The 21,191-nt window shown below is 38.4% G+C and overlaps 1 protein-coding gene across 1 annotated transcript; it reads right to left on the bottom strand.

Annotated features, from left to right (window-relative positions):
* Positions 1 to 425: 425 nt before the first annotated feature.
* ano6 (anoctamin 6) lies at positions 426 to 20,945 on the bottom strand. The gene is made up of 20 exons (XM_037695856.1): positions 20,727 to 20,945; positions 14,485 to 14,555; positions 14,017 to 14,145; positions 9,899 to 9,964; positions 9,521 to 9,808; positions 9,291 to 9,404; positions 9,088 to 9,203; positions 8,830 to 8,964; positions 6,819 to 6,921; positions 5,751 to 5,811; positions 5,435 to 5,580; positions 5,218 to 5,295; positions 4,673 to 4,904; positions 4,409 to 4,578; positions 4,227 to 4,324; positions 3,976 to 4,106; positions 2,778 to 2,983; positions 2,494 to 2,696; positions 863 to 968; positions 426 to 777 (listed from the first exon to the last, which is right to left on the bottom strand). Exons 1-20 carry the CDS (start codon positions 20,815 to 20,817, stop codon positions 574 to 576), a joined length of 2,748 nt encoding a protein of 915 aa, XP_037551784.1. The 5' UTR covers positions 20,818 to 20,945; the 3' UTR covers positions 426 to 573.
* Positions 20,946 to 21,191: the final 246 nt, after the last annotated feature.

Below are 21,191 nucleotides of genomic sequence, written 5' to 3'. Positions count from 1 at the left end.
CTGATTACTGCATTTGTGTAGGAAAGTGGTACAAATGTATGTAATACTGATACAAAAGGCACTCAAGGAAAAATAATTGTCTTGAGCTGTTTATTCTAATGCATTAGGCCTTAATATTTTTTTTCACTTATAACACATTATATGTCATAAGTGCTACTGACCTTTGGAAGTTTCAGTTTAAAGATGTTCATCAGTACATTTAAATTGCATGTAAAGTCTGTTTGTTGAAGAAATGGTGCAGAAATGTTTAAACTTTTTTTTTTCAAACATCCTATTAGCACATTTTAGGATTCTGATGGAAGCAAGAGTGACGGGATTTCCCTAATGTCACTTTGAACAACGACACACAAATGGCAGATGTGTTGCTTGACATGAACCAAACCCAATGAGGAAGTCCAATGCACGAGCTTAGTGGTTAAAGAGGAGTGGTTTCTTCTGTCTTTGCCTTAAAACTCCAAAAGAAAGAAGTTTGGATTGTTGTGTAATTCACAGGGTGGATGCAACAAAAACTTTGTAAAAAGTGATAAAACACCAAAAAAGGAAAGTCTTGTGTCTTAAAAAAAAATGTTTTCGTCAACATTGAGCTTCTTCCTGCTTTGTCTCGCTTGTCTCCTCATCTGGGGCTGGGTTCAAGTGTTTGGTAATCACCAGCTTCAGGCTGGTCTCGTGAAGGAGAACTTGGGTCAGGTACTTTTCTCGTTTGATTTGTTCTTTGACTGCGTACGGGACATCTGGGATGACGTAGGACAGGATGAATTTAGTAAAGTAAACAATGTGCTGTGAGGAGAAGAAAGAGACAAGCATGATTAATGTCTCAATGAATATTCAAATATATAATTTTTGAGGATGTTTCTCTTCTCACCTCTACAACAATTATGAAAGCCATTTTGGCAGCAATTACGTGCCAGTAGAGCATGTTGTGCTCGTATTGTCTGGAGTGTCCAGGAGAAAATCGATAATCTCGATACCTGAAAGAAAAAATGCATCACTTTCTGTTTACGAGCCCTGAACATCTTCCTGCACAAAACTGACTGTCATGTTGCTTTGGAAAATTACTATTTCCTCATTTTTGTTCATAAATCTGGCATAAAACAAAACTAGAGAAATTGCATTTTCTGCGAAAATGTAGTGTGAATGCTCATTGGAGAAGAACTTGCTGAGAAACAGCTGAAATTAGCTAAAAACGTGCCTTAATTAGCAGAAGAAAGCAGACAAAACACATTTTGGCTGAATTAGGTTTAAAAAAAAAGAAACGGCACAAAAATTAGGAATTTAGCTAAAAAAGCTGAAATTAGCCAAAAAAAGCTGAAAAGTAGCTGAAAAGGCAGAAATAAGCTTAGCAGAAAGAGCTGAAATGAGCTTAAAAAATGTGGAATTAGCTGAAAAGGCTAAAATTAGTAAAAAAAACAGCTAAATAGTAGCTGAAAAAGCAAAAACACTTAAACTAGGAAAAAAAAGTTGAAAGGCGCATAACAAGCCACAATTAGCAGAAAGAAGTTAATTAGGTTGAAAGTAGCAAAATTACAATGAAAAACTTGAATTTATCTGAAAACAGCTGAAATCAGCTAAAATATGCTAAAAAGTTAGCTGAAAACGTAGAACAAAATTAAATTGGCATAAAAAAGCAGAAAGAACATTTTTGCCCATTTAGTCTGAAAGAAGCAGAAATGAGCAGAAAAAAGTGGAAATTATCTGAAAAGAGTTGAAATTAGTATAAAACTGCTCAAAAGTAGCTAAAAAAATCATAAAGAAGCTTAAGTTACCAGAAGGAAGTAGAGAGAGCATATTTTTGCTGAATTAGGCTGAAAAAAGTTGAAAATTATGCAAAAAATGTGGAATTAGCTAAAAAAATGATACAATTAGCATATAACAGCTAAATAGCAGCTGAAATAGCAGAACATTCTGAAACTTGCAGATATAAGCATAAAGGAGCATAACAAGCTGGAACTGGCAGAAAGAAGTTCGAAGAAGTACAAAAATGTTGTAGTTAGCAGAAAGAATCTGAAAGGTGCACAAAGCAACTGAAATACAGCTGAAATTAGCTGGAAAAAAAGTTTAAATTTGCAGAAAGAAGTTGAAAGAAGCTGAACCAGAACAAAATGTGAAAGGAGCAGTAAAAGGTTGTAAACCCATCTAAAGATCTGAAGGAGGTAAAATGAGCTCAAGTCATCTTCTATTAGAAAATAAAAATAGCAGAAAAGGCTAAATATTTCAGTTATGCTAAAGTTGCACCAATACCAAAAGTCATAGCAGGATTGTCCTGAAAGAGCTGAACGTTTTGATTTATGATTTGTTGAAGTAGCACAAAAATTGTGGAACGAGAAAGATGCAGATAAATGCATGGAAGAAAAATGGATCACAATAGTGTGAATGCTTCATAAACATTCACACAATTTTAAAAATGAAAGCAACATATAATAAAAACACACTGAATAACTTCAAACACAAGAGAAAAAACAGAAAGCATCCAGGTGGGTTATATTTTTTTGATACCTGCAAAAGGTGATGTTGCGAGGCTCGTCAGCTGTGGTTCCTATAAAATCACTGGGGAAATCATTGATATTGAAAAAGGACAGGGAGCTGTTGATGTAACCCTGCATGGTGTGGTTATCGTGGTTTCCGTATGGGTAGACAGAAAAAGACCAGTAGTAGACGAGTCGTGGAATCATGTCAGATGTAAATGCTATGATCATGGCCTGTTGAGACAAAAATACCGTGTAAATGACATCACATGCAGTAGAACTGCAGCTGCTGAAGACTTTCTAAAAGCAAGTTACATTCGTTGCGACAGCCAAGATAGCGACGCCTTGGAGGATGGGCTGCCAAGCTCCTATGTCCTGGGCCTTCTCCGGCACAAAGCGGCGAAACTGGGTGGTGAATTTCCAGGCATCCACCCGGATCTCAAACAGGTTGTTGAGCAGAGCCAGAGCCGGAGCCAAGGGGAAGGAGGCCACGAAAAGGGTCACGAAGCCAAACTGGATGACTGCAAGAAACAGAGACGAGCCAGGATTTCATCACACAAGGTATAAAAATTCTACTTTCATCAGATTCATTTTCTAACATCGTATCGTACATCGTATCGTACATTGTATAGTACATCGTATAGTACATCGTATCGTACATCGTATCGTACATCGTATCTACATCGTATCGTACATCGTATCGCACATCGTATCGTACATCGTATCGCACATCGTATCGTACAATCAAGCACATTATTTTATCAACTGAAGTTATTGAAGTTCCATGATTTAGTAGATTACAGTATTTTATCAGTTATGTATAGGGCTCAAAATAACACATTACCATTAAATATCCAAAGAAATTTTGTTAAAAGACAAAGTTGTTATAATCTTAAGGGGATAGAGATATTTGTCAAACCAAAATTCAGAACTAGTCTGAAGGGAAGGTCTACCTCATTCCAAGGAGTTGGATTGTGGAATGTTCTAGAGAGTGATGTGAAAAATGATAAGTCAATGTGTACATTTAAGAAAAAGATCAAAGCTGAATTGTTAAAAAATATATATGAAGTAGCTTAGTGTGTGTTTTGTATTAGAATTAGAAAAATTAGAAAGAGTTATTCATTTTGTTCTGTTACTTGAAGATTATTATGATTGAAATAATTGTTTGAAAAAAGGGGCAGATATAATAAGACTTTTTCTTCTTTCTGCTGCCTTTCATTTTAAATCTCTTGTATTTTTTTTATATTGTTATGGAATTGTTTTGTACTTTTTAAAATGAATAAACTTTATACCATACCATACCACATTGTATCGTACATCGTATCGTACATCATATCGTACATCGCATCGTACATCGCATCGTCAGTTATGATGTTCTCCCTGCAGCTGAACAACTTGTACAACGGGCTACAAATTCATTCAACCTTTATTTAAACAGGTGGATCCCATTGAGCCTCGAGGACCTGATTATGTGACAGCAGTCAACTTTATCACTAACAGAAATACGTCGTACCCATCTCAAGATATTCATAGAACAGTCCAAGTTTTGAGATGGCCTGGAGCTTGTAGTCCTGCTCCCAGCGAGGTACCTCCTTCTCTTCGACCCGACGAGAGCAGAACTGCAAATATCGATTCTTCACCCACCTGTGGAGAAGCATTAGTGTTTCAGAACTTTTTGCCTGTTAGCATGAGGGCTTTGACACCGGGCAAAGAGTTGAATGATTTGATACAACCAGTAAACAAAGCTCTTGTTTTGTTGCTTACGGAATGAGGACTTCTTGGATGTTGTTCCAGATGGCTTTTCCACCCATGATGATCGAGAGCTGAGTGGTCAGCTCAATCAGACACCCACCAGGATCACACTGTAGAAGCAAGCAACACAGGTAGACCAAATTAATATTGACAACAAATAAAAAACCAGTACAGGCTAGACAGACTTATAATACCTCCTCATTCCGGTATTTTCCCAGAAGATAAACTGGTTTTCCAGGATGGCCAACCACTTTTCCTTTCACAAAGGCAATGTAGAAGCAGGAGGAGTAATAGTTGACGAACTGAAAGAGGAACATCTTCAGAGTCAGGCTGTTCTCGTAGTCTCTCATAGTCCGGGGAAGCTCTGTTGTCCAATCAGTGATGGGAAGCTTTTAGGATTATACCGTGCACAACCAGCAAATGAGAAGAAAAAATAACAAGTACGATGAAAAACTCACCAAAATCCGTGATCCAGATGGCGACGCGCTCGTAGAGCATATTAAGGATCATGATGACAACAAAGCTGATGATGGAGGCTGTGACAGACGTGGCCATCTGAGGCGTCACGTACTCCTTTATTGGCTCCAAGTTCTGCAGCTCCTTGGAATCTCTGAGTTTAATTGATAAGGCGAAGAAGACGGCCAGACGGTACACAATGATGGCCACAATGGATGCCAGGATCAACATAATCTAAAAGAAAACACAACAGAGTGGTTTCTTTTAAGGGCATTTTGGGACTGAACAAGCATCAAGTGGAAAAACTGTGAGGGGTCAAACTGTTGTGGAAAAATTTAATTCAACCTTTATTTATACGAGTTAATCCCATTGAGCCTCGGGAATTCATTTACAAGAGAAACCTGAATAAATAAAAAAAATAATAACCGCTGTGCCAGGATTTTATAACGTCAGGTATCAGAATGCTATTTTCAAAAGAAAAATGTTAAACCGTATTGCTTTCTTCTACACAGAAAGTAAGTTGCATGAAAATATTTATTCACGTTACCCAGAATAAGACCGTCCCAATTCCTATTGACACCCGAATGCACCGTCCGCAGGATGTATACGGCACATTTTCTTTCACCTAGGTCACGTAAAAAATAAACAATGAACTGTAACCACAACATGCAAACAAGGCACTTTTTTACTTTACATAACGTCTGTTAACCAAAAAAAATCAACTTTTTTATAGACGATAAAATAAAAAACAATATTGTTTTTACCCCAGTTATAGGATTTTTCCTCTCGTAGATGCACTTGGCCTCATATTCTGGACGAGGTGCCATTTCCTGCTCCAGAAACTCCACAGTGTCCCAGTCGTACTCCAACTCCGCCTGGTAGCGCTTCCAAAACTCCAGGAACAAAGTGACTACAGGAAGAAGGACAAAGACACAAACAATCCATTATTATCTGTCTCTTCTATTTATACGTATGTAATGTAAACTGACTAAAGAGACTTTACTGCTTTCAATACAACCAAATATAAACAAAGAAGTTAGGGATATTGCTTTAAAACGATTAAAAAAAGTGTCCACTTACTCCAGACTGACATGAAAACGGCAAACACCAAAGTCCCAAAGTTGTCGAATATGCATAATATCTAAAAAAAAAAAAAAAATACAATAAAACTGCCGAGTCATTAAATAAAATAGCAGACACAAACACACACAAAAAATGGCAACAATCTTCCTTTACAGCACAAAACTGATCCCAAATTTCTTTCAGCCATCGTATTATTTTCAGGGTTTACATTATAGACTTTTATTTACTGAACTGATTTACACTCACAACATGTTAAGCTACATGAAGTGCTCTCTAGTAGCTAAATATTAGCTAAAAGACAAAAACAAAAAGTACAACAAAATTAAATTCAAGGTTAGTGACTTTACTACAGTTGGATAAAGAAGCTAAAACTGAATTGGAAAAGTTAAAACAAGCAGACGCTAAAATCCCCAAAAATAAACAAAATGCAGCAGAACAGTAGCTAAAGGCAGCAAAACAGTAGCTAAAGGTGGCAGAACAGTAGCTGAAGGTATCAGAACAGTAGCTGAAGGTAGCAGAACAGTAGCTAAAGGCAGCAGAACAGTAGCTAAAGGCAGCAGAACAGTAGCTAAAGGCAGCAGAACAGTAGCTAAAGGCAGCAGAACAGTAGCTAAAGGTGGCAGAACAGTAACTAAAGGCAGCAGAATAGTAGCTAAAGGCAGCAGAACAGTACCTAAAAGTAGCAGAACAGTAGCTAAAGGCAGCAGAATAGTAGCTAAAAGTAGCAGAACAGTAACTAAAGGTAGCAGAACAGTAGCTAAAAGCAGCAACCCTAACAAAAATGAGTACAACAGTAGCTAAAAGTAGAAAAGCCGATTTTTTTAGAGATAAAAAAGCAAAGTTTTGCTGCTTTTATTGTCGCTAAAAACACCAAAACAGTAGCTAGAACCAGCAAAACTATAGCTACAGACTAGAAGGAGAGTAGCTTGGAGCTAAACGTAACCTAAGAAGACAATAATAGAGTAGGCCGATTTAAAAAAAAAACAATGTTTCTGAAGGAATTAAAGAGATGGTCGCACTAAGATGCTGACTCAGCATCGACACCTTTAAAAACAAAAGGCTCACTTTTGAAGTGTCACAGGTGCTGTTTAGTATCCAGTATTTGCAAAGGTCACACTGTGGACACATCACAATCTGTCCTCCGATCTCAGGGTCGCACACCTCTTTGCTGAAAGGTTTAAGGACACACAACACGAGTTAAAGGAGAGAGAAATACACAAGAGACAAAGATCTACAGGAATGTAAACAACACAGATAAGAGTAAGAGAGAGAGAAAAGAAATCTTCAAATTTAAAATCTATTTGGGGTGGTGTTTCTAAATATTCATCAGATATTTTTATGAAACTTGCCACACCCTCCTCTAATCCAGCTGTGTGCAGAATGATTTTTTTTGTCTAGTTTATATTTTAGGTGGTCATTCCTGGAAACTAATTCATCTTTAAGGTGCTCTAAAACCTTAATGTCATTTCTTCATAAATGTTTCTATCCCAGAAATATTTATTATTACTTAAAGGCATTACAATCTGCGTTGTAAATAGTTTAAGTTAGAGAAGGTATGGGTAGTGTAGGAAAAAGAAAAGGATTGCTATGAATTATGTTGTGATTTATCTGAACATAATCCAGATTTGAGTAATGGTTTATCACTGGTGTCTCAGACAGAGCCCACAGATGGATTTCTCTCTGACGAACTGAAATCCTTCCAGGTTGTTGTGTGAACGGAAGCATTCACACCCATCATAAATCCAAACGTTCAGCTCTTTCAGGACAATCCTGCTATGGCTTCTGGTATTGGTGCAACTCTAGTTTTTGGAAATATTTAGCCTTTTCTGACACTTTTTTTTAATAGAAAATGACTTGAGCTCATTTTACATCCTTCAAATCTTTAGATGTGTTTACAACATTTACTGCTCCTTTCACATTTTGTTCTGGTTCAGCTTCTTTGTGCAAATTTAATTTTTTAATCCGCTATTTTCAGTTGTTTTGTGCTCCTTTCATATTCTTTCTGCTGACTACAACACGTTTTGTGCTTCTTCTAACTACTGTCTGCCAATTTCAGCTTGTTATCCTAATTTCAGCTCACTTCTGCAAATTTAAGCTTTTTTTTTGTTACTATTTCAGCTAGCTGTCTGTATGCTAATTTTTAGCCTTTTCAGTTAATTTTACATTGTTTGCACTCATTTCAACTTTTTTCAGTCTAATTCAAGAAAAATGTACCCTCTCCACTTCCTTCTGGTTATTTAAGCTTCTTTCTGCTTTTTAGCTACTTTTCAGCTGGTTTTTTAAATTTTTTATTTCAGCTTTTTCCAGATAATTTCCCATTTTGTGCTAACTTTTGCTTCTTTCAGCCTAGCTGGGCAAAAATGTGTTTTTTCTACTTTCTTATGCTAATTGAAGCTTGTTTTACCTTATCAACTACCTTTTTTTTTTTAGCTAATTTTAGCTGTTTTCAGATCAATTCAAGTTTCACTTGAGAATTTCTGCTACTTTCAACCTAATTAACTTATGTCTTCTCATTTCAGCCTGTTATGCTTCTTTCAGGTTTTTTCTGCTTGTTTCAGCTTTTTCTGCTATTTCAGCTACTTTTTAGCTGTTTTTTTTTTTTTTTTTTTTACTAAACTTAGCTTTTTCAGCAAATTCCACATTTTTAAAGCTTATTTCAGTTCCTTCTGGTAATTTAAGCTTCTTTCTGCCTTTTCAGCTACTTTTCAGCTATTTTTCACAATTTTCAGTTTTTTTTTAAGCTGATTTCCTAGTCCTAATTTTTCTGCTCATTTAAAGCTAATTCAGCAAATATGTGTTCTTTCTGCTTTCTTCTGCTAACATAGGCTTGTTCTTCTACTTCAGCTACATCTCAGCATGATTTTAGCTAATTTCAGCTGTTTTTCAGCAAATTCTTCAGCAAGAAGCATTCACACTGAATTTTCGCAGGAAATGCAATTTCTCTGGTTTGAATTGTTAAACTATGAACAATAAAATAAAATCTTCCACTTTTTTCTCTTTCAGAGTTGTTGATGCTGCTAGTCGACGACATCTGATCGAGAAAACAAACGACACATTATTGATTTAGCTGTGATACCTCCATGTGCTTGTTTCTTGATTACGGTAGCCATAAAAGAAGCAGGCCAGCCCTACGACAGCAGCCACAGCCAGCATCATGGTGTAGAAACCCAGCCAGGCGAAGTAAATGCCGATCTTCTCCCCAAAGTATCTTCTACGGAGGGAAATAAAACAAAAAGCAAATCAAGGTTTTGTTAATACAACGCAGCACTTCCTGGATTTCTGCAATACTACAGGATTTCTTTGCGAGGGGAGTCAAAAAAAAGCATTTGCACACCTGATGAGGTCAAGTGGTTGCATCTTGTAGAAGTTCTTGGGATGAGCCCATTCTTTAAAGAGCAGAAGCCTCTCGTTAGGAGAGTGCTGTTCTTTAGACCTGACATTGAACCTGCACTTCAATAGCAAAAACAAAAGCATGAAACACATTTACAGTAGGTCAACTTAACAAAGCACAGTGCAGATGAATACAAGAAAGCTTACATCATGAAGGGGATAGGCAGCTTTGTACACTCCACCATCCAGGAGCTTGGTGATGCCAAACTTCTTGATGCTTCCGCGTACTTCGTAGGGAGCTCTGCTCAAGATGTAAAACGCCTGGATTTTACAAAAAGAATATGATCAAAAAAAAAAAATGGCCACTCCTCCATAGTCAAGTCTTTAAAAAAAATGCAAGCTGTAAAAACAAATAAGAAAAGCCGGAAGATACATGCCATCCTGCTCCGCATGGACGGTGTAAAGAAGAGATCCTTGTTTTCGGTGTAAAAGGCACCCACGCGACTCTTCTCGAAGGGCGCGGTGAAGAACTCGGGCTCCTTTCTGATCAGGTCTTCGTTGGGATAGAAGTGTTTGGTGATGCAGTTTAAAAAGCGCCAATATGAGGGGCGGGTAGGGATGTCGTTGGGCTTGATGGGAAGCTTGATGTGCATGACCTCGGCGTAGGTGCACAGCACGTCCCACGGCATGTGAACCTTCACGAATATGACTTTGTCGTCCACTACCTGCATTCAACACAACGGGAGTTTGGTTTAGGTAAGAAAAACATGAGGCGTTACATTAAAAAAAAAAAGCTTTAAAGAACTTCCACCTACAGAGGGCGTGGCTTCCAGCTCCACGCCCATCTTCATCAGGCTGGCCTCAAAGAACTCCCGTCGTCTCTAAAGACAAAAAAAATACAGCTTAGGACTCTTTGAAGGAATTCATATTAACCACCGCCATCCATGTCAGAGTTTCAAATTAGTTTGACCCCAAAGATGAGAAACGAGTTAAAGTACCGTAATTTCTGGATTAAAAAAAAACTTTTCCTGTACGTATTTGTGTACGTTACCAGTATGTTTTTATTTAAAAGTTTTTTAAAAAATCTTTGTGTATATATGTCTGTCACATGTCACATGTCTCATGTCGTAGACACCTACCTGCGGCTTATACATAAGTGCGGCCTATACAGTATATGTACAATTTGTATTCTTTTTAAATTTAGTGGGCGGGGCTTATATTCAGGTGCGCTCAATAGTCCGGAAATTACTGTATTTTTAGTCAAACTTTCCAATCTCATGTGACTCTGCAAGATCTGCCATGACCTGTTACCGCCTGAGATGTGTGTTGAGGATCACTCCCAGATACTACCACATCAAGACTCAGCTCAGTATCTGTCAATTTGATTAAGCTATAGTCATTTTAGTGTTGGTTAAAGGTAATTAGCTGTGGTGGCCATCTTAAATCAGGTTATCAGTTGTAGACTTACAAAGTACATTAAATGAATACTTTGAGAGTTTGTCGTGTTTTTCTTTGTTATAAGTAGTTTTTTTCTGTTTCATTTTTAAAGTTTTTGGGATTCTTGTGTAGAATTTGTCACGTCTCCCCTCTCAGTTCTGGTCCTGCCCCGCCCACTCTCACCGTGTCACAGTTGTATTCGCGCCAGGTGTTCTCCATTTTGTTCAACAGTCCCGCTTCATATATCCCTACACTCTCTGTGGCTCCCTCAGTGGAGCATCATACATGTTACATGCCGTCTCGGTCCTCCTTGTGTCTCCTCGTGGTCCTGTTTGTCTTCCTTAAGTAGAGTTAGGCTGCCAAGACAGCATTTTGGTTCCATTATATATGTTTGTTTCCTGAGCTCCTCGTGAAAAGTCTGCACTCTGGGTTCTATCCGCCATTGACCGTGATAGTTTCATTCAAACTTGTCCACTGGCCCATGGGATATTTTGCTAACGCTACAGACAAATGAACACACACACACAAGTAAAAATGCCATCGCCTCTCGCCAAACTGCCGACTGACAGACAATAATAATTTTACCGTATTTTCCGCCGTAAATGTCACTCCGCCCTATAAGTCGCATCAGTCCAAATATGTCTAATAAAGTAGACAAATCCATAAATATGTTGCTTCGCCGTATACATCGCATCTATTATGCGTCACCGCTGACAACCCGGAAATGTGGGCCGATGTTGTGCCAAAAATCAATGGGCTGCCAAATGGTGGTCGCTGGAGCGTGAACGGGAGTGCTTTAACAAGAATTTAACAAGATTAACACTTAAAAACAATTGTTTGTTTGCTCGAAATTATAGTAAATGTGTGTCTCAGTCTAACTTTTGCTTAATAAATGCACTTTGATGGTCAAATCAGCTGCATTTCACCGGGGCAGCGCAGCGAAATGAAGCTGATTTGGTTGCTCCAGGCAGACAACGGTGGTAGGCTATGGCAAGTCGACTGTGTCATTAATAGGCCTGTCGCAATAAAAATAAATCAGTTAATTGCATGATGAATTAAAATTATCGACCTTATTTTCATTTATCAGCTTTATCGTTTTTCCATGTCTCTCTCTTTCTACTGAAGACACTGGATGACAAAAAACTCAACTCCGGTGCTCTTCACTGACCCCTCCCTTTGTCTTTTCTCTTTAAAATCTGTTTTAACCGTCCAAAATCGCATTTTTGGATCATTAAAAGCAGATAAGCTGAGAAGCTAAGCTACGGGCTAAGCTAACAGGCCGACTTCGGGGGAAAACCTCAGTTTTGTCAAAGCTCCAAAGCGCCTCCCTCCCATTTTTCTTAAAGAGACACGCTGCTCGCTCTCTCAGCATCCATCCTTCGGTTCAAACAGTCTTATACTGTCATCCGGTGGTCGAAAAAAGGTACTACACGCAAAACAAAATAAGAGAAAACATTTCTTCTTAAAATATCACAACAATTACTAACTATTGTCAAATTTCAAACAATATTATTCTTTATCACAATAATTTCTGAGACAATTAATCGCCCAGCAAAATTTGTTACCATGACAGGCCTAGTCATTAATAGCCACTTTTACCTATTACATGATACAACGGCATGCCATACAACTCTCGAATTGTATGGCATGCCATAGTAGTGTGAAATGCCATGTAGCGGCTGAAAATGGTAGTGTTAAATTTTTTTTCAGTCTGAATGAATGAAAACAGTCATATCTCAGCCAGAAATTGGTTTATAAATATGGGGAAAAAACATATATACGTCGCTTTGGCGTATAAGTCGCAGGGCATGCAAATTACGCAAAAAACTGCGACTTATACAGCGAAAAATACGGTAGTTTAAACACTCAAAGCTCTTCTAGCCTTTACAATTTAATGTATTCAAGCTCTTCAAAGTCTAATTATTAGTATAAGAATGGATTAAAGAAATCAGATTTTGTTTTAGACTATTACTAGCTAAACAAATAACCCAATCATATCAATATTGTTGCTTTCAGATGACTTCTAATAGCGTTCTTAAAGCTCAATTTAAAGTTAATATCGTTTCCAATAAAACAATGATTATTTACACTGTAAATAATAAAAATATGAAAAAGTCAAACACAGGCTCTTGTTGATAGTATACAGTCCAAGGACAAAGTATGGCATTACGAAGAGAATGTTCCATTAGTTTCATATATTTAACAGGAAATGCACTTTGCGTTCATAATTAATTGTTCTGCTCGAGTTACTTTAATACGTCAGGCTTATTCTCAACCAAAACAAATCGTCATTCCTTCTGGGTGAGTCGTATCTTGAATGCATTTATGCTCAGCGGCAGCTCCATTGTTGGGACTTCCTGTGATTCAGCTGTAGCGTTTCCAAGAAAATCAGGAAAGTCATATTTAAGACTTCCCAAGATCCTTTGAACATCGGCTTACACATAAAAGTGATTGCAACTGCTCCAAAAACAGCAGAACGGTGTTGATAATTAGTCGAGGCCATCTTTATAAAACCACAAGAAGCAGAAAAAAAAAAGATGTCAGGGTGAAGGGAGTGTCTGGTGGAGACAGAAGCTGAGCTCTCAGAGGATTTAGTTCGATAAAACGCTTCAGTTGCAGAAGAAAAATGAGTTCTGACTGAGTGTTTTTACTTCTGAGAAATCAACCAGAATTTAAAGCTGGCTGAACAGCTTGAGCTTGTGTTTCCAGTCAACACAGTCAGAAAAAAACAACTCTTAAATGTCTGACCACGCCTACAGCGTGCAGTATTTCAGCTGTTATCAGCTCCAACTTATTCAAATACCTGATGATTTGATCCTTCACGGTTTCAAAACCAGCTCAGGGTTTTAAAGTTACAGTAACGGTGTTACACAAACAACAGTAAGCTGGTTGTGAAAGGCAGGATCAGCCTGTTTCTCTGTATCCTGTTTTGTGTTTTAGTCCTTTTTCCAACTTGGTATGATTGAATATCCTGCATGTCAGCTGACGTAAAGACAGAAATGATCGTTTTTATTAGTTCACCCGAACTTTGCACATGGATCTAGCTGCACTGGACACACGAAAAAGCTTCTGTTCATTCCTTTGTACGCATTCAGGATCAAAGAAGCTCAAGTCAGCCTGCTGCAAATACAAATACCTTTTGCAAATAGTCTTCTATACTTATATTTTACAATAAATACCCTAATTATTTGCTGTTAAACAATTGGTTTTCTTTGTAATTTATGACGTTTTTAACGTGACTAAATCTTCATACTGTTTAATTTGACATTTTGATTTTAAAAAACAAGTAAACTCACTGTCACGTGTTATTAAACACACACAGGAGAGTTATAAATCCTAACTTGACTGATAAATAATATATAATTGTACTCTATTTATTGTTGTTTGGATTCTTTAAGGATTTTGCAACAAATTTAGTGAATTAGACCATAATTTAGAGACGAAACAAGGTGAAAAACATCTGGTTGGAGTATACATTTCATAAAATAAAACTTACCTTTCGTCTTTGGAACACATGCCTCTTCTCAAACTCCTTCTTGTCCTCGTCTTCGTACACCAGGATGAAATCGATCTTCCTCTTGCCGTCGTTGAAGAATAGGAAATCGGGTTCGTCGTTATACTCGACCTTAGGGCAGAAACAAAGCCCATCAGGTAAGCCCACAGCGCGAAACTCATACGCCTCTTCCTCCATTGCACCGTACACGCTGAAGGAGCTAAAGACCAGTTTACAGACGAGGACCAAGCAGAGCTGTTGTTAAATGCTGTCCACGACGGGCTGATTTCATCTGGAATACACATCATTAAGTGGAAATGGGAAGTGTCAACAAACACTGGGATACCCGCCCTTCGCCTTCCTCCCTCCCACATTAGGATTTGTGGCACAGCTAAGCATCATTACAGCTGTTAAAAGGGCCTCGTGTTATGAGTAACCTTTCTAAATGCAGCGTACAGAAATGACACTCACCTGTTCTACTTTGGTTATGGTTGAACATTCTTTAATAGAATGGTATGTGGGTAAGAACTCTTCAGGGTACACTGAAAGAACAAGAAGGACACAAATATGATAAGAATCAAAACAAACTTCAATAGATTTGGTCCAGCGCTGGAGAAAACGGGAGTATGAGTTCACTGCATCCTCTGATGTCGACTCAAGTACGGAGAAAATGGAGCGCTGCGGAACAAAACACGCAGATTTAATGAGTTAACTCAGCCATTTTTGTAGTAAAAATGGTGTTTGTCTTCATGTTCGGCAAATAAAATCACACCGGTTGTACTAACATACAAGCGCTGGTGAAGGTTCTCGGTCATCCCGGACATGGTAAATTCAAAAAAGCTCAAGACAAAAACAACTGGACTTTATTTGTAACAGAAGACGTTTCACTTCTCATCCGAGGAGCCTTCTCAGTTCAAAGAACAGAGAGTGTGAGGTTCGAGTTATAAAGCTGAGGTAAACTAGATACATATGCAGATTGCCCTATCACTCCTCACAATAGGGGTTTGGTTCTGAGGAGCCACTCTGGTGACATGGATGAAACACCTGATTAGGCCTGTCACGATAACACATTTTGCTGGGCGATTAATTGTCTCAGAAGTTATTGCGATAAACTATACGACTGTTTGAAATTTGACAATAATTAGTAATTATTGTCAAATTTAAGAAGAAATGTTGGTTAATTTGTTTTGAGTGTAGTACCTTTTTTCAACCACCGGATGGCAGTATAAGACTGAACAGAAGGATGGATAGTGAGGGCGCAAGCAGCGTGTCTCTTTAAGAAAAATGGGAGGGAGGCCCATTGACGTGACATGGACTGTCTCTGTTCGGTTCTCAAAATGGCGGACACTCTGTGTGGTCTTAGCTCTTCATCATAGGATTTTTCACACAAAACTTTTAATAAAAAAAAATCAGTAAACAAGTTCTCAGCTTCTTTTTGCAGAGAAAAACAAGGTTTTACACGAAGGCACGGGTTTCAACCGTGAATTTTGAAGCTTCGACAAGACGTAGGTTTTTTTTTCCCGCGGTCGGCCTGTTAGCTTAGCTCAAAGCTTAGCTGCTTTTAATGATTCAAAAACGTGATTTTGTACGATTAAAATGGATCATAACGTATTTTTCTGACTATAAGTTGCACTTAAAATCCTTCAATTTTCTCAAAAATCGACAGTGAGCCTTATAATCCAGTGTACCTTATGTATTAATTCTGGCTGTGCTTACTGACCTCGAAACTATTTTATGTGGTACAACTGAACAATGCTGAGAGTTATCGTGAATGGGTTGAAATAAAATTTGACTTATCTGACTGTTTAGTTTTGCTTAATGCGCCTTATAGTCCGAAAAACACGGTAAATAGCTTCCTTAACCCCCCTCTCAACATTAACATACAAGAAACCATAGAGTTTGACTTTGTCTTCATATTCAGTAGGATTTTTGTTAGGAAATCATTAATCTTTTAATGTTTCTAACTAAAAATAGTTCCAATGTCCAGTGTGCTTAATGAGTCAAATTAAAGACTTACAGGTCCTTGAAGGAATGCAAAAAATTCTGCTTGTAAAACTGACTTAAAGTTTTTTTGTGTGTTTTTAAGGTTACTTGACTGTGGCAGCCAACTTGAGTAGTGTTGACTCCGTTATAGATATGTTACTAACATGTTTTAAACACTGTATTATATTCCCGCTGAAAAAAAACAACTTTTCAACAAACTGTTGACCAGAAGAACAAACAAAAGAAATCTAACCGCTCTCAAGCGTGTTTATCTGGAAATGACAGATACAGATTGCCCTAGTGGGTAATTTTTATTAATGGGGAATGTCAATGCAAAAGCATGGCAGGCACATACTATAATACACCCAATAAGCGTTTCTTTACTTATTATTTTTCCGTCTCCGTTAATGCAGCAAGGCAATGCAGGTAATGTAGCTAATTAGCCTGATCAAATCAAATATAGTAGTTGATAGCAATAGCATGTTAGCTTAGCATTAGCATAACCTGTTAGCATATGAGATAACATCAGTACTTTGTTAACCAAGTTCAGGTGGGTCACCTGTACAGATATGGCAGGAAAATGCAGCTGCAGCTACAGCGTGTGCTCTCAGGACATTATTACATGCAGTGTTCCCTCAGTGAGAACTGAACTAGGCAAAAGGGCCTTCTCCTACTCCGCTCCTGTTTCCTGGAATATCTTACAAAAAGATCTGAAGCTCTCGACCGTGACCTCTCTAAGTGGCTTTAAACATCTGTTAAGTTCGTGGCAAGAACCAATGCAGACATTCTTGTTTTTAGTTTTCTACACCGCCTTATAATCTAGCTGTTTTTTTTGCTAATTTTTTTCCTTTTGACTGTCCTTTTGGTTGCCATTTTATTTTAATTTATAAAAAAAATCAAAAAAAAAAATCTGTATGTCGCTTTTATGATTGTCTATTGTTGTTGTTATCCACTGTTGTCATCACTCTTTGTTAAAATCAGGTCTCTCTTGTAATTGAGTCCCCGAGGCTCAATGGGATTAACCTGTCTAAATAAAGGAATGAAAGTTAGCCTAGCATGCTAGTTAGCATGCTAACAAAGTTTAAGCTATTTGGATGAAACTCAGATATGTTGATAAGCATCAGAAGCTGATCAAGATAAGGTAGCTAATTAGCCTGATCAGAACAAAGATACACTCATATTTTACTAACAAAGACGACATATTTCCCCATAGGAAATGAATAAGAGAACACTCCTCACACTAACTGCTGCTGTCAAGTCACCTGAAGAAAACAGAAACTCACAGTTGGATTTGTTTGAAACTCACAGAAAGTAATCATCAGAGCAATGTCTAGAACTGATTAACGTTTGGAGCTATTTTGATTCAAGATGGCTGCCACAGCTATCGCAGCAACCTGGCAGTCCCCGTCAAAGTTTCTCTAGGAACTTTCTAGTATTATTACTATTTTTTATGTTTGCTTTTTTTAACCGTCTTCTCTCCAGCTTTCTGGGATCTCCTAGCGTCCCCTGGCAGCCCCCACTTTGAAAAACACTGCCCTAAATGGCAGCTCTCTGCTCCACACAGAGGGCTGCGGTAGCTCAGTGGTCTGTGGTTGCGTCAGGAAGGGCATCCGGCGTAAAAATAATTGCCAAGTCTTTGTGCGACTTAGTTCGCTGTGGTGACCCCGACGAAGAGAGCAGCCGAAAGAAGAAAAAAAGAGTTTAAATAGAACCATGTTTTGAGTTGCTCCACTGATTTCCCCCCACAAGACCTTTAAAACAGTCAGGCTGACATCTTGGTGCTGCTGTCTTTATAAGATCTTTGTTTGTCTGCTCTCCCTTGGTTCACTGAAGCAGCACAGGTTGTTCATTTTCCTAAACGTTTCGCCCTCGCTGATACTTTTTAACCTCATGTCCGAGATTTCCCATTCATCACTCCTGGGACAAAGAAGAAAAGTAGGTCAGAGTCTGCGGCGGTGTTCCTCCAAACGCTACAGCAACCCTGACCACATCAACGCCAGCAAACAAAAGTATAAAATACTGTAAGTTCAGCTGTGTAACTGCATTGTTTGTTTTTACAAAACAGTAGACCGAACATCCATGATGGAAAGTCTTGCCATGTAAAGTGGAACACTAACTAGAACCAGATGCTGTTTTTATGAGTCATAAGAATAAACTGTGGCTCATCAAAAAAAGGGAAACATGTATCGCCCTTTAACTTTATTTTGAAGTTTGACTCAAACTCTTTAGTGTTGTGCCTCAACACATTTCTTCTGTGATAAATCTGAGATTTAATCTTGCAAATTCCAAACTTCAAAACAAAACATCCCCGCTATACAGTAAGACAGTTAACTATGATGCCTTAGAAAGAGACATTGATAGCTGCCAGAAGTAATAAAATCTGCTTTCCCGCCTTAACCGAGCACCAACTTCCCTTTCTATAGAACAAGCCCCACAATGTACATGCAAAGTAGCAAGGCCAATGTGACCAAACAGGAAAAGAAAGCTTTGTTCCTTTACAATCACACTGCGCATGAAGATGATTTGACTTTAGCCTATACGTTTAACACAAGTCACTGATGCAGCAACTGAACACACAACATCTCTACAGCATCTGGGAGAAACTGACCTCAAAGAATCTCACTTCAGTTTTAGTAACAAGAGACTCATGGGAAAAAAAAACATTTCCTGTCAAACTATAAATGTGTTTATTGAGAAATGACAGTTGTCCTGGTTTTGGCTGATATTGTGAGCTGTCATGCTAAAAGTATGTGTGACTGACTACTACCACATCAAATGCTAGCACAATATCTGTAAAAATGACTGAGCTATAGACTTTTTTCATCAAAATTCATGCTCAATAATCCAGATTTTAAAAAATCCAACAAAGTTCAGTCACGTCATCTGGACGGTTTCTTTTTTTGTTGAGATGTTTCGTCCTTCATCCAAAGGACTTCATCAGTCTGAGGAGCGCCAACAAACTCAGCCCCACAAGCACACTCACATAGTGGACCAACCAGTTTGCTGGTGAAAAGATGGTTTCTTGGGCCCGACCTCTCCCCCGTCGACTCCTCTGAGGCAGCCATAGCCAAAGTGATTCAAAACCAAAAAAACAAAACCATCCAGATGACCTGACTGAACTTTGTTGGATTTTTTTACCTGGATTATTGAGCATGAACTTTGATGTTCTGAATCACTTTGGATATAGCTGCCTCAGAGGAGTCGACGGGGGAGAGGGCGGGTCCCAGAAACCATCTTATCACCAGCAAACTGGATGGTCCATAGTGTGAGTGTGCTGCTTGTGGGACTAAGTTTGTTTGTGACTCCTCGGACTGATGAAGTCCTTTGGATGAAGGACGAAAAGTCTCAACAACAACAAAGAAACCATCCAGATGACCTAACTGAATTGGATATAGTCATTTTTGTATTTATAAAGTCATTTGGCTGCGGTGGCCATCTTGAATATGATAGACACCAAATGGTAATCCACTGTAAATGTACATCCAAAGGTAACAAACATACATGGACGACTACATCACTTACTATTTATTATTTATTAAATTATATGCACAGTGACAGCATCCTTTAAAAACACTGTAATAACAGGGAGAACAGGATTAGGAAGGTTTTAAACCTGAGACCTCCTGATCCTCTGTGCAATATATACAGGTGAGAACCACTGAAGGATCAATCCAATTCAATTCAGTTCATTTATAAGTACAGTAAAGCGCTACGTGTTGTCATCATTGTATGTTCCCATACAATGGCGAAATTGGTTCTTTGCATTTAACCCAACACACTTGGGATACACCCAGGTGGAGCAGTGGGCAGCTATGTAAGCTCCCGGAGAGCAATTGGGGATTAGGGGTCTTGCTCAGAGACACCATGACATGTGGGTATGGTTGGGTATCGAACCTGGGACTTTCGGGTCATAGGGGAAAAATATGTATATAAGTCGCTTCCGACTATAAGTCACAGAACTGGCCAAACTTTGAAAAAAAAGTGTGACTTATAGTCTGGAAAATACGGTAGTAAAGTTCTCTATCTAAAGAAGCCAGCAGACTCGTTGACTCTTCACTTCGTCGCAGTCTCCCATCCTGAGCAAGCACAAAGGCAACAGTGGAAAGGAAAAACTCCCTTTTAACAGGAAGAAACCTTCAGCAGAACCAGGCTCAGGACAAGCGGCCATCTATTTCGAGCGGATCAACAAGCGTATTAATATTTAATGACAATGGAATAACGGTAGAAAACAGTCTTTTTTATGTTCCTGGTAGGACTTGTTCTTTAATTTACTACATACTTTTAATAAAAACATGAACATAAGGAAAATTTAAAAGTGCAGCACCAGTTGGTAGAAATCCTAATAACAAGACAAATACAGTCGCTAGCAGGTTCTGAAGTTTCTTAGAAGAGCCACAACAACTAATTGCAGCTGGATTATGGTTTGGCAGGAATGTTTTTATGTTACCTAATGGTGAAATGTGTGCAGCACACACCCACATGTGAACAGTTGCTCTTCTGCACGCATTTTTTTTTGCATAGTTTGAATATTTAAATATTGTGCTGTCATCAGTAACACAGTTTGGACCTCTTGTTTTCATGCATGCGTAAATAATAAAGTAAATGAAAGAATTTAAAGTAATTTGCGGCGCATTGATTGATGGGAAATTCAGAAACCACAAGATAAAATAGAAACAGAACCTGAGTCGGACACCAATAAGATACGAATAAAAACATAAGCATAATCTTACCGACTTCCTCGTCTATCATGCCCAACCTTACTTCGCCGAAGTCCTCGTTTTCGGACGCGGAGTCCATCATCTCCATTCCGTCTTCGCTCATGGTTTCGAAGGGCCTCGGTCATCAAAGAGATGTTAACGTGGAGCACAAAAAACAAGCACGTCCCCAAGACATTCCTGTTTATTTCAACATACTCCGCTTTCAGTCTGAACAAGACAAAAGTCTGGTCAAGTTGAGGCACGAGAAAACGCAAATAATGCGGGAGGAGTTCAAGGAGGCGCAACAACTTCGAAGCGAAGGGCGGATAACCTCCACGAAAACAGACTACAGTGCAATCCATCATGCGGAAAGAAGTCAGTACAGTAATTATAAATTGAAAAATTGCTTTTTTTTATTGTAGATTTTTGTTTCAAAAAGTATACCGCGCAAATAAACTTAAATATATAAAGAACAGCTTAGGCGCGCGACAAAAATGT

Source organism: Nematolebias whitei, chromosome 22 (genome assembly GCF_014905685.2).
Source record: "Nematolebias whitei isolate Nwh7 chromosome 22, NemWhi1, whole genome shotgun sequence".
In the NCBI taxonomy this organism is placed as follows: domain Eukaryota; kingdom Metazoa; phylum Chordata; class Actinopteri; order Cyprinodontiformes; family Rivulidae; genus Nematolebias; species Nematolebias whitei.
This window is presented reverse-complemented; position numbering and strand designations above follow the sequence as displayed.

Coding starts and splice junctions, on each gene's coding strand:
- ano6 (XM_037695856.1), bottom strand. CDS start 20,817: ATGAGCGAAGACGGAATGGAGATGATGGACTCCGCGTCCGAAAACGAG. Junction 9,405..9,520: donor CGTCCATGCGGAGCAGGATG/GCATGTATCTTC, acceptor TGTAAAATCCAG/GCGTTTTACATCTTGAGCAG. Junction 4,107..4,226: donor ATCCAAGAAGTCCTCATTCC/GTAAGCAACAAA, acceptor GCTTCTCCACAG/GTGGGTGAAGAATCGATATT.